This window comes from Triturus cristatus, chromosome 1_1 (genome assembly GCF_964204655.1).
Source record: "Triturus cristatus chromosome 1_1, aTriCri1.1, whole genome shotgun sequence".
In the NCBI taxonomy this organism is placed as follows: Eukaryota; Metazoa; Chordata; class Amphibia; order Caudata; family Salamandridae; genus Triturus; species Triturus cristatus.
In genome coordinates this window covers 688,409,059-688,423,403 of record NC_140579.1, presented here as the reverse complement: position 1 = coordinate 688,423,403, position 14,345 = coordinate 688,409,059, and the positions used below count along the sequence as shown (strand labels likewise).

General features: G+C 43.4%; 1 protein-coding gene across 1 annotated transcript in view; it reads right to left on the bottom strand.

The window, feature by feature from the left end:
• Positions 1-955: 955 nt before the first annotated feature.
• LOC146870889 (uncharacterized) overlaps positions 956-14,345 on the bottom strand; it is a 153,352-nt gene continuing 139,962 nt past the window's right edge. Inside the window, exons 3-4 of the mRNA XM_085645022.1 lie at positions 5,992-6,235; positions 956-1,114 (exon numbers count right to left, since the gene is read on the bottom strand). Coding sequence (XP_085501148.1) covers positions 956-1,114; positions 5,992-6,235 — 403 coding nt within the window. The remainder of the gene's footprint in view (positions 1,115-5,991; positions 6,236-14,345) is intronic.

The following is a 14,345-nucleotide window of genomic DNA, read 5'->3' as shown; positions in this document are numbered from 1 at the left end:
AGCCCCAGGGGTGGTGGTCCCTGGGGCTTGGGGGGCGTTAGAGCCCCCCAACATTTCAATAACTAGCCCCGGGGGTGGCGGTCCCTGGGACTGCGGGAGGGCTGTGTACTCCCCCGCAACTATAAATACTTTGCCCCAGGGGATGGCGGTCCCTGGGGCAGTGTGGGGGGATTGGGCCACCCACACTTTTTTTTTACCATGCCCCCGGGACTTGGCCCCCCGGCGGTTAATTAACAACGAAGCGCAGGAGCCCGTGCTTCGTTTTTGAAAAACATTTCGGCTAAAATACGCGCTGGGCGCACGAATCTCCCCAATTTTTTTATTTGTATTCTTTTTTTGTCCCTGGGGGTCCTTGTGGGACCCCCTGAGCAGGCATAGGGGGTGAGGGTGTTTCTACTCTGTCCCTTTTTCCATTTTGCGTGTTTTTTTTAGGTTTCTTGTGCCTCGGTTCTACCGAGGCACAAGATGGCTGCCAACACTTCCTGGTTTGGAGTGTTGACAGCCAATTAGCATACAGCTCGTGATCGGAAGGGTACGCGGACCCTCCGAGGCCATAGATAAATCTATGATTTTAATTTTCCTTTTCTCAGGAACTACTGAACAGATTTAAACCATTTAAAACATGTTTTGGGACCACCCTTTTTTCTTGGCCCCCGTCTGATGAATCACCCCGAGACTTTAAGGATAGGAACGAACCGGAGCGCCTCACCAGTTTTGAACATTTCGCGAAGATTTCTCAACTGGCGCCAAAGTTATTCCAAATAGGATGTTGCGGATTTCCTATGGATAATAGGTCCTAACTATAACTACCTACTGGCGACCACCAATAGGTAATATATAAACATATATAACCAAAATTAGAAATATCCAGGAACTCCAGAATAAATCAAGCGATACACCAAGAGGACAGCACAAAGGATTTAATGTGCATACAACAACGCGTTTCGGCGAAGCATCATTGTATGCACATTAAATCATTTGTGCTGTCCTCTTGGTGTGCCGCTTGATTTATTCTGGAGTTCCTGGATGTTTCTAATTTTGGATTCCACGAGGTGGTGTCATTACCGCTGCTGGCACCAACGTCGTAAGGAGGAGGAATGGCATCAGTGACAAGCTGTCGAACCATTTATATATATATATTCACTGAAAAAAACATAGGTTTCAGGGGCGTTATAGTTAGGAATTGGCATTTTAAAAACCTTAGAAATTCACTTAAAAAACCATAGGTTTCAGGGGCGTTATAGTTAGCTGGACATTTCTCTCATACAAAACCCTAGAAATTCCCCTGTTATAGTTAGTTCAGCTAACTATAACTCGCGCCCCCGCAATGCACTGCTGATGACGTCACATATTACATCACTCATGACATGGTCAGTGACATCACTGATGACATCACTGATGACATCTCAAATGACATCACTGATTACATCTTCTAAGGAGAACCATCTCTTTGGACAGAAGAAGATTTTTTTAGACTAAGTATACACTTAGTTCTAACTTTTTGCAACCAAAAATGGCTTCAGGGCAGCAGGCATCACCTGCATCACCTCAAACGTCTGAGGATGAATTTTTGCCAGAGGAACCACAGAAAAAACTGTGGCGAGCAGTCAATCGACCTCATTTGCCGCCGGCAGGAAAGTCATATTTGCTAGTTTTTTTTTTTCTTTTTACAGTTCCCTGAAGTTCATTGTTTGGTTTCTCCTGTTTTTTTTTTTTCCAGAAAAACCAAAAAAAACACAAAATTGTTCAAAAAACCCCCCAAAAAACATAAAAGAAGAAAGAAGAAAAAAAAAGTTCTTTTAAGAACTAACTTTCCTGGTTTAAAAAAAGAGCTAAATTTCTTTGTTAGTGTGTGAAAGTTTAGATGAATGTATGTGTAGGACATAATTGACTGAATGAATGCATTAGTAGCGTATGGTGAATGTATAAGTGCAGAACTATAAGGAAGTGCTGCAGCATCACACAGTAACCTCTTTAACTGCTGTGTGCTGTAGTACTTCCGAAGCACAGGGATGCAACATATGTACATAAATATGTTGCAAATCTATGCTTCTCTCTGCACAGATGCTTAAACTGCAGCCATGTGGTGACACAGGCACCCTTGCACAATAGTGCAAGGATATCTGTGTCCTGTACAAAAACAATGAGAAAATGCATTTTTCTCCTTCAATGTATGCTGAACATTTCAGCATGCATTGAAGAAATAAAAATGTGGAGAAATTAAAACAATTCTCTTTGTTGTGCTTTCCTACACCAATTGTAGAATGGTGCACCATTCACACACATATCGAGATTTACGATTTCTAATAAATCTAGACATGTGTCTTGTTCTATGAGTATTAAGTGCAATCATGCACAACAACACTTACAGAACACCCTTTCATCCGAAAGTGGTCTGCATGATGAAGTTTTATTTTCATAGAGTATAAAAAGTGCACAGAGTGCCTTTTCCTCTCTCTGAAAATATGAAAGAATATCTTACACAATAACTATGTTACAAAAAGTGACATATTTCCGTTTTTAAATTTCCTTGCGAATGATAGAAGGTAAGCACAGAATTTTGACTGCAAAGATGTTCAAAGAAGAATGATTGAAATAATTGCGGTCCTTCAACAGCTAAAAAGATGAAATATTATGAACCCCTCAAATCTCTTTTTTTGAAGGTGACTTGATATCTGATTATGGTCAAATTTCAAAACTACATAAACAAAGTGTTTTAAGAAACGTGTTTCAACTTTGTAGATTCTTGCAGGCCTCTTCATTCTCCATATTGAGACTTAGTTAAACTTACCTTCACAGTAATAGGAATAAAAAATGTTATTCATTTTTGCCTATTTTTCTTTCAAATATAAATTCTTAAAAATTGTTCATTTTAAAATTTGGATCTGTGAAAGAAAATAAAATAAAAATTATAACATATAATAATTCATTTTTTACAACACAACATAATTTCCACAAAGTAATTTGTTTGCCTTTTTTGCTGTTATCAGAATATATTGAATTTCACTCGAAATAGTGATTTCAATGGTACTCATCACTTAACAGCGGGCAAAAACAAAAACAATTAGAAAGATTGTTAAAAAAAACAACATACTATTCTCAGTAAAATACCAGAAAATACAAATCATACACATATGAAATGCTTACAGATTACAAAATTTTATAACTTTAACTTATAAAAACTGTAAATGTTGCCACATTAAAATAATCACCGAATAAATGACCACCAAAAAGTCCAAAATTCAAAAATATACCTTTCCTTGAGGCCAAATGGTATTTTTGCACTTCTTCTTTATGTAAACTGTCCAATGGTAGTTCTATTCAATTATAATAATAAATTCCTCAGAGAGTAAAGTAGCTTCCTAAAACTTTGGCTTCAAAAATATTAGGTAGGAATTTTGTAATTCCCTAGGCAAACGTTGTTTGAAAACCAACTGGGCATCATTACAAAGTGTCCAGCCTTTGTCACATTTTAGATAGGCAGTGTAATGTCCAGATGTGGTGGAAGGACCATCATGGAAAATTATTGCTATTGCTACAAAAGTCCTTCCTGATATTTATATTTGTGCTGCTACAAATTGTTTTATTAAAGTATCCAATTTTCTTCCATCAGCTGTACAACGTTGTATCATTAAAATTATGTATTTTCCATATTTTGTTAACAATAATGTGGATAACATTTCTGATTTACATTGGGTACACTCCATGTTTTGATTTGCACCTTTCACTAATTTATTGAAAGCCACTGATTTACAGTCTGGTAATGTTAAATACAGAAATCTCTCAGTGTCTACATTGGTGCTACATGTATACGTGCAATTTTCACAATGATGTTCCCATTTGTAGGAAAGGCCAAAAATATTTTCTATTTATACACCTTCATTTTCAAAAATGGTAAGCATATACATTAAAAATTCCTAAGCATCTTGTTGGATATTTTGTGTAAATTGTGTAGAACCAGAACACACATCCAAAAGACTACGAACATCTGAAACAGATTGTATTTTACTTCTATCTGTTGTCAATTTTTCATAAACAGAGTGCAACAGAGAACAAAATCTTTTTTGCCGATTCTCCATAATTTGCTCTTGCAAATCTTCAAGATAAAAAACAACATTGACCACTACATTAGCATAGCAGTTGACACCAGAACTATTTTTAAACTGATAACCAACAATCTCTTCAACAGTGTCCAATTTCTTTTTACCTGCAATCACAACATCATCTTGTTCTTTTCTTTTCTTAATACCTTCAGAACAGATATTCTCTAACCTTCTTTTTCGACCAACCACACGCTTTTCAAATACAGGATATTGACCTAAATTTGGAGCATACACCCTTCTTAACCTATTATACTCTTTTACACAGTTTGAATCTACAGTAACCTTTGTCTCATCAAAATCAATCAAAAACAAACCAGATAATGTTCTGACTCGCAACAAAGCAACATATGCCATACCCTCTTTAAATACAGTAGATCCAATGTTCACCAATGCACTGTCTACACTTAATCCTTGAGATTTATGAATAGTCACTGCATATGCCAGAGAAAATTCAATTCCTTCTTTTTTCTGATAATTCACAAAATCCACCACTTTGCCCATTGCACCATTAACTAAACCTTTCTCTACATCCAAATTACGCCTTAAAATTACCCGACAGTTTACACACACATACAGTGTCTTTACCAAACCAGCAGTTTTAGATATTTTTTTTTCTAAACAATCTAGTTTTGATCTCAACTTACCCATTAAAATAATAGTGATACCTTCATGTAGTATTTTATCGATGGCTTCCATTTTGACAATTTCTTCATTTTCCAATTTTAATAATTCTTCGTTGAATATTGAACACTCACGCAGTGTTGGCATTAAGCAAATCACTGACTTATTTTTAGCAATTTCCATGTACACTTTTGCAGCAACTGCATTTTCATTTGGAAAGACATTGCAAAGTAATCGACTCTCCAAAGCTTCTTTCCCTTTTTTGAAAGAATTCCAATTCTTATATCTTGAAGAATACTTCCATATTCAGCATCGTTTGCCTGTCGCATATTTCTTGTTAGTTCTTTGTATTCAAAATTACTCCAAATGTTCACATCACCAACACTGCCAAGAGACTTTCTGGTATCTTCATGGGCAAGTGTTTTAAATACCGGTTGTCCTTTTACCGGTGTCAGTTGCAGTAGATCTCCAAAAACTATGACGTGTTTTCCTCCAAATAACACGTCATAGTCTGTTTTAAGAATTTGCTGCATTCTTAAATGCACAAAGGCAAGCATCAAGTTTGAGACCATGCTCACCTCATCAATAATGAGAAGTTTCATTTTCTTCAGGACTCTTGAAACTTCACAACAAGCTTCTCCAGATAGCTTGTGGTATTCCAATGTGTTCTCATGCTCTACTGGCAGCATTAGTAAACGATGTAAATTAATTCCTTTAATGTTATGTGCTGCCAACCCAGTTGGAGCAGTGACAACACAAGACAAATGCGACTCAGTTTTTTTTTCCAGATAACTTGTAATTACTTTAATTAAGAAACTCTTTCCTGTTCCAGCCTGACCACTCACATACATTCGGATAGGTTGAAATGATGTACATGAGCAGTCTTTCTTTTCATGAAGTAAGACTTTAGGCCCAGGTTCCTGACCTTGGTGACAGGTCCTGGGGGAGATCCCAGATTGGTTGGCCACCAAGTGGGGGAGCAACCAGGGGTGAGGCTGCCAAAAATCATTACTTCCATTTTATAGGAGTTTAATTTTAGGCAGTTGTTTGCCCTCCAGGAGCTGATGGCTAGCCTTCCCTCCTGGAAGCTGGCAGCAACTGCTCCTCCATCATTGTCTACTGCCAGCACCAGTTGGGTGTCATCGGCATACGAGGTTAGTCTCATCCCGTGTGCTTTAATGACCCTGGCCAAGTCCGACACATAGATGTTAAATAAGGTCGGACTTAGGGAGGATCCTTGGGGAACACCACAGGGAAGTATACTTACAGGGGAGTAGAAGTCACTGAGTTTGACTGACTGCGTGCCGTTGGAGAGAAATGAGGTTAGAAGGGCTCTGTCCTTATGCTGAATGCCGATGGAGGAGAAACGGTTGATCAGGATGGCGTGATCGACTGTGTCAAAGGCTGCGGACAGATCCAGTAGCATCAGGACTGCCGTGCCGCCTTGGTCTAGGATCATCCTGATCTCGTCAGATGCCTTAATGAGGGCCGTCTCGGTCCCATGGCCCTTCCTAAACCCAAATTGGGTGTCATCCAAAAGATTGTTGTGGTCAATGAACTGAGATAGTTGAATGTTCATAACTTTTTCGAACATTTTTGATGGAAAGGGAAGGCATGCGATGGGTCTGTTTAGATTCTGATGGATCGAGATTGGATTTTTTCAGTAGGGGTTTGATGATGGCTTTTTTCCAGACTGATGGGTAGGAGCCTGTAAGGAACATTGAATTGCAAATATTGGTAAGGATGGGGCTTATAGAGTCTGGGATGAGTTTTAGAATGGAAGGGGGGCAAGGGTCGAGGGGGGATCCTGATTTGATGGAAGAAATAAGCTCTGTTATCTGTTATCTATAGACTGTCACAATGTACAATGCTATGCTGTCTGAATGTCAACATGTACCATGCGGCTACATACATGTGGACACATTGTAATACACCATCTGCCCTTCACATTGTAGGGCCACCGTCACGACCCCCTGCAGAGCAGTCCCAGCCACTCTTCACTGACGACGAGGAGGACAACCCCAGCATCGACGCACAAGCCCTCCTAGACATCATTGACATCATCCGTGACTCACCTCCAGGATCAGGGCTGCCCAGCTGCATCAAGGAGACCCCACCCACCACCCAAAACACCCAGCAGGAGGCACCCATAGCCCCCGCAGTCTCCCAAGAACCCCAGGAACAACACACTGCCTTCTAACACCGTGTGCTGGAGGGACAGAGGGAGTAGGCTGAGCAGGTGCGGGTGGGGTTCGACCTCATGGCTACCAAACTGGACGCCATCCATGGGTGTCTTGGCCCGCTCCATGGTCTCCAACGAGCCCTGACTGACATCGCTGGAGTCATGACACGGAGAGAAGAGCACCTGTCCACTCAGAGGGGCTCCAGCGATACCAGCCATGAACTGGCATACATGCGGAGTCTCATGGAGGACATGGTGCGGATGGAGGCAGAAAGGATGGCAGCCACCGCTGCACACCAGCGAAATGTATCTGGGATCTACCATGGCCTGCAGATCCTCATCATGGCATTGCTGCCACAAGGCGTGGCGATGATGAATGCTGCTGCCCCCACACCATCCACATCTCTGCCCCCTGGTGGGCCATTGCCTCACAGTGCAGCAGACGTATCCACTCCGGCACCTGATGTATCAGTGGCACACAGTGCCTCAGGCGGTACTGCAACACCCACAGGTGGGGCAGAGCACACATCTGGGGATGAGGAAGTGGATGGGTTTGTGATCAGAAGGAGGCACTAGCATTCATTTCTGCCACCAGGCCTGTTTCTGCTTGGTGCCACACATGGCCCCATGACCTTCCACTGACCCCTGATACACTCCTATACACTCACCTTGAACAGCGACATGGACTGCCATATCCTGTTTGATGACCAATGACACGGCGAGCAGACTGCGGACTGTACCCTTCCTCTCCCGCAGTACTTGTCATCCCTGATGGACTCTGGCTGACCCTACACGGGCCCCATATTGTGTAGTATGCTTGGCATTGCCCTGTACCGCTCCAGCTGCAAAACTGCACTGGATGTGCAATAAACATCCAGTAATGCACTGCTGTGTTATGTCTTTCATCATTCATGTATGAATGTGTGGATGAATGTAAGGACAGTGATTTCCCTTGCGTCAATGATGCTCATCATGCTTTCAGAGGGCGCTACATTGCATATTGTGTTCCGGGTGCCGTGGACACTACAACAGGGACACATACATCAGTCACTTCCATGTCCGGACAGGGACTGAACCACGCCCAGAGCCCACGAGTCATTGTTGCAAGCCCTCTGCTGGTCCGTCGTATGGCAGGCCAGACCCTCCACTTACGCTCCGAGGGGGGCGCTCATTGCTATCCATCGCAGGCGTACTCACTGGTGGTGTGCAGGTCACTGGTCTAGTTGTCAGCATGTCACAGCCACTCCCTGAGGGCAGGTTTGAACACACACCACACCCATCAATCAATCAATCAATCATAGTATTTGTAAAGCGTGCTACTCACCCGTGAGGGTCTCAAGGCGCTGAGAGGGGGGGGGAGTTCCACTACTGCTCGAAGAGCCAGGTCTTGAGGAATCTTCTGAAGGCGAGTAGGTCTTCGGTCTGCCGTAGGTGGGCAGGTAGGGTGTTCCAGGTCTTGGCGGCGATGCAGGGCACGGCGGCGAGGGCGAGGCTGGCGGAGCGGAGCTGGCGGGTGGGGGTGTGGAAGCTGAGTCTGCTGTTCAGGTAGGCTGGTCCGGTGTCGTGGAGTGCTTTGTGTGCATGGGTGAGGAGTTTGAAGGTGATCCTCTTGTTGACGGGGAGCTAGTGTAGGTTTGTCAGGTGGGGGGTGATGTGGCTGTGGCAGGGGGATGTTGTCGGGCGGAGGCATTTTGGATGCGCTGTAGTCGTCGTAGGTGTTTGGCTGGGATTCCGGCGTAGAGTGCGTTGCCATAGTCCAGCCTGCTGCTGACGAGGGCCTGTGTCACTGTTCTTCTTGTTTCGGTCGGGATCCACTTGTAGATCCTGCGAAGCGTGAGGAGAGTGTTGTAGCAGGAGGAGGAGATGGCATTGACCTGTTTGGATATGGAGAGGGAGGAGTCGAGGATGAATCCTAGATTGCGTGCGTGGCCGGTGGGTGTCAGTGCTGTCCCCAGAGTGGTCCCGGCACAGGCATCACAGGCCATGTGATTCCACCAACATAAGGGGCCGATGACGTCACATTCCCCTCTGCCGGTGGTGACTGGATGACGGACGCTCCATGGTTCTCAATCAGAAAGGGCCCATGAGTTGTTGCGCACAGGGTTAGTGGCACCCAATGCCTTGTGGCCGTCACGGGCCTAACACCACGTGGTGCTGACTGGGGTTGCACAGGGTTAGTGGCACTCAAAGCTTTGCGGCTGGCACAGGCACCCCGCCATGGGACAGTGACTTTGGGTGCACTGAGGTAGGGGCACCTTAAGTGCTGAGCGGGTGTGCAGCCTGCGATGATGCCCCGTCCCGGCTGTCCGTACAGCTCAGGTTTTGTGTGTCCTGCTGGACCACAGTGTAGGCCAGAGCCAGCGGGCAGTGCGGGCCTACCGCCACGTGGCGTCGCTTCCGGGATCACTGAGTTAGTGGCACCTATTGGACTGAGCGGGTGTGCAGCCTGGGATGCGGCCGGGTGCACTGGTATGTCCTCTGCCATGGAGTAATTAAGACCCAGCACCAAATGTGAGATCTGGTGGCCTGCGGAGTGGGGCTGCATGATATGGAGGGTGCCATGTCTGCAGGCCCGGGCTTGTGGCTTGTAGTGGCACGTGGTGGGACCTCTTGTCTGCACACCAGTGGCGGAAGGTGAGCAGTGAGGCCTGGGTGTGCATGGGCGGGCATGCTCCGATGGGAAGAGAGAGGGGCTGGGGTGCCTCTGCCTGGTTGTGCATGGGCGGGCATGCTCCAGTGGGCGGCGGGAGGGGCTGGGGTGCCTCTGCCTGGGTGTGCATGGGGGGGCAGGCGATGTTGTCTTGTGCAATTGTGTGTACTGTGCCAATCATGTATCTGGACTCTGTTTCAGATGACGGGTCTGTCTCAGATGTGTGACCTGGTGAACTGCAATACATACCGGCAAGTGGTTGGAGACACACCGGTGGCAGCAGGTGAGCTGTGTGGCCTGGTTGCGCAGGGGCGACACTCTCTCTCTCTCTCTTGTCTTCTCTTCTAATCTCTCTCCCCTCTCTTCTTCTCTTTGTCCCCTCTCTTCTTCTCCCTCTCTCCCACTCTCTTCTTCTCTCTCTCTCTCTCTCCCCCTCTCTTCTTCTCTCTCTCCCCCTCTCTTCTTATCTCTCTCTCCCCTCTCTTTTTATCTCTCTCGCCCCTCTCTTCTTCTCTCTCTCTCTCTCCCTCTCTTCTTATCTCTCTCTCTCCCTCTCTTTCTCTCTCTCCTTCGCTCTTTCTCTGTCCTTTGATGTGCGCAGGACACACCTTCTCATCATGATTTTTGTCTTGGAGACTGTGACTTACGATTGTCCCGAGGGGAGTCGCCATGTATCTTCATTTCAGTTCAGTGTTCATTTGAATAAAGTTTCATTTGTTGCTTCGAAAGTGAATGTTTGATGCTCATTTTTGTGACAACACATGCATGTCACCAGTTGTGATTGTGCGACATCATGCAGATTATTTTGTACATGTTTAGGTGTAGCTGATGTGGCATGTTTTTGGTCGGGGGGTGCCGGGGAGGGGGCATCCTGGGGGTGCTGGCAGCGGGTGTTGTTGCCCTTTCGGCCCTCCGGGCTGCATGTTCAGTTGCCCGGGTGCATCTGTTGTTCTTCAGGTATGGCTCTGGGCGGGGTTCTTTTTTGTGGTGCAGGCTGTCGTCCGACTTTGCACCAGGTCAGAGCAGATGTTATTTTGCTGCTAATCGCCTGTTTTGTGTTCTTATCGAAGATCTGGCTGCTCATTGAGAATGCTATGGAGTGGTTTTGTCGCAGCTTTTGGAACGGGAGCGTCTACTCTGCATCTCATTAGCGATAGTTGCAGGGGTCATCTGTGGCGATGTTTTTTGCGGCTGCTATCGCGGGTAAACTGGTGCTGTGGGATGTTAACAACAGCTTGTGATTGGGGTGATAAGTTTAATGCTACTTTGGGTGCGATAAAGTGCCGTTGACTCGGGGATAGATCCTTCTGAATATGCCCCTTAGTTTTATGTTGCAGGTATTCACACATGGTTTTAGTTTGTTTGCTTAGTTTAGGGTCTATTTTACTTAGTGATTGCTCTAGACTGAGTTCTTGGTAGCTCTGTTCTTTTTTAATTGCTTCAATTAGTTTGTATAGTGTTGGTTGTCCACTTCCTATTGTGGCTTTGAAGGCATTATTCCATCCTTTTGCTGCATTGTTTGTTTCGGCGTTTTGAGCCACAGTACTGGCGTACATGTTCCACCAGGGAATCAGATATGTAGGTTGTTTACGCTGCCCTGACCTATGTAACCTTCCCACCCAGGTGTCTTCGAAGTAGTCCAGGAAGGGACTTAATTTAGATTCATTAGCTTGATAGAAAGGACTTTCTATGAGTAAGTTGTAGTGATTGGCTACTTCAGTAGTTGGGACATAGACCAGGGCTATTAATTTTTTTATTTGATAAGCAAAGTTGCTATTTGTTGAATACTCTGTGCTCATAGTAGATTTCTGTAGGTGCCTTCATATGCTCTGATTAATAGCAACCTTGTATTGCAGAGTGTGGGTATAGTTTGAGGATGGGTTGAATCATTGCCTGCTCAAAGTCTATTATGATTCTTTGGGGACAGTAATTTTCTGCAAATTGTTTGATTATAGTTAGTAGTTCTACATAAGTGGTGTTTTGTTAATTAGGCAGTAATGCGTAAATAAAGTGGATATTTGTCTCTTCATATTCTCCATGGATGGTATACAGCTGATAGAATGGTTTGGGACAAACTTTAAATGTACCATCCATCATCCATGTTGCACAGTTTTTAGGTTTTTGTAAATTTGTATTAGTTGCAAACATAATAATTCTTTTTTCATGACTTTTGTTGTCATAAATAAAGAATTCTTCTTCTTTGTGGGTGATGGTATGCTCAGGTAGTATTTGAATTTCTCTAAACGTTTGGGGGATAGAAGGTAGTTGTCCTGTGACATGTTCTGGCACTCTAGTCAAAACATTTTTCAGTATTTGGGTGCTTGTTTGGTGGAAACTTGTGCTTGCTTCCCTTATTTTCTCTAGGGCATTTCTTACTTCAACTTCAGTTACATTGGGGGGGTTGGTTGTGCTCTCTAATATTTACAACATTGGTATCTATTGTAGTGGCTCTCCCATAACAGGAATTGTAATAATATTTGCTACATTTCCAATGTGTTATATCTTCAATAACTTTTTCTTGGGTAAAAGTGTAACCCATGAAGCAAAGCATTAGTGCATTAGTTTTATATATATATCTATATATATATTAACAGAAAAAACCATAGGTTTCAGGCACGTTATAGTTAGGAATTAGCATTTAAAAAACCTCAGAAATTCACTGAAAAAACCATAGGTTTCAGGGGTGTTATAGTTAGCTGGACTTTTCACTTGTACAAAACCATTGAAATTCCCCCGTTATAGTTAGTTCAGCTAACTATAACTCGCGCGCCCGCAATGCACTGCTGATGACGTCACATATTACATCACTCATGCCATGGTCAGTGACATCACTCATGACATCACTGATGACATCTCAAATGACATCACTGATGACATCATCCAGTGAATGTGTGTTATTCTGAAAATTAAATATGTTTTATATATGTATATCTCAAGGTCGATGGAAGAATAAATGGGTATATAAGTGTCTAAATGGATGATTTGTTTTTGAAAAATTGATTGTGTAACTGACTGATTAAGTGTATCATAGTGAATACATGGCTTAGTGAGTAATGTTTAAATATGTAAATATCTGTATCAGTCTCTCACTTTGTGTATAAGTGGCTGCATGGGTTGGTGAGTAGCTACATGGGTGTCTATATAGATTATTAGTTGGTTTTTTGAGTATCAGTCTGAGTGTCTGCATGGTTCGGTGGGGGTATTACGTAGTGCATAGGTGCATGAATGAGTGACTCACTGTTTGTATGTGTTGAACACAGTATGTGTGCAGGACTGTATGGGTGGATGAGTGTGTGTATGGGTGTGTTAGTGAGTGAATGACTGTCTCAATAGTGTCTTTATGAGTAACTACATATGTTTTAAACTAGTATATGTGACTATTGGTGTATATATGTGAGTATATGTGAGAGTGAGAGATTGAAAGAGTTCCTGTATGAATAAGTATGTGTTTCTATAAGTGATTGTTTAAAAGACTAAGTATGTGTAAGTTTCCGTAGAAATAAGTGTGGTGGTGTGTGTATAACTGTATATGCAAGTAAATGTATGTTTGATTCTTTATTAGCATGAGTGACTATGTGTGTGAGTAACTCTATGGATGAGTGGCATTGTGTAACAGGATGTATAGGTGTATGAGTACATATGATGAGTGAGTACATGTATGAGTGACTGTATTGGACTGTTGGTGAATGAGTGGATGTGTATGTGGATCTTAGAATTACTGAAGAGGTTGTTGTAACTGGTATTGGTATGTCCATTGTTTTGAAAATTTTAGTCTCTATTTTTGAATGTGTGTATCAAAGGTTATATTAGGGTGAGAGGAGGTCTGCCACTCTATCACAAAGATGATGTCATCAGTGATGTCATCAGTGATGTCATTTGAGATGTCATCAGTGATGTCATGAGTGATGTCACTGACCATGTCATGAGTGATGTAATATGTGACGTCATCAGCAGTGCATTGCGGGCGCGCGAGTTATAGTTAGCTGAACTAACTATAACGGGGGAATTTCAATGGTTTTGTACAAGTGAAAAGTCCAGCTAACTATAACACCCCTGAAACCTATGGTTTTTTCAGTGAATTTCTGAGGTTTTTTAAATGCTAATTCCTAACTATAACGTGCCTGAAACCTATGTTTTTTTCTGTTAATTTCAAAGGTTTTTTAAATGCTAATTTCTAACTATGCCTACAGAGATAGGACATGTGAAGAAAGAAGAAAAAATGCACAAAAAGAAACAAAAGAAGTGCAGAAAGAAGCAACAGAAGTCCTCAAATACGAAGATAAGTGCAGGAAGAAGGATAACGTGCAGAAAGAACAAAAAGAAGAGCAGAAAGAAGCCTTGTTGCAAAATCATCCTGTACCCTCAATTTTTTCAGACGGATACTGGTGGTAACTGAGTCTGACTAACCAGTCCTAGAGCCAGTGCTATGTTAAAAGACACTTAGAATACAGTGAAAACACCTACATACACTAGGGAACATTATGCGTTGGGGTCCCCCTGTGATTAGCCTTACCTCCTCTATAAGCCCCTAGTATATAATAGGGCATGGGGATTAAAACTACCTCTTAAAACAGGCCACAGGGCGTTTTTGCACACGTTAACTCAGGCCCCGTCCCCTCCTTTCACCATTGTGTAAACATGCCCTGTGTCCGTTTTTAGTTGGGAGATTAAGTTCATTTGAGTCCTGAGGGTCCCTAGGGTCCAACTAGCCCACTGGGTACCTCCAGTAAGTGCCACAGAGCTGCGTTGCAGAGAGGTGTAAAAAGTGGCACGGCCTGGACCACCTCTC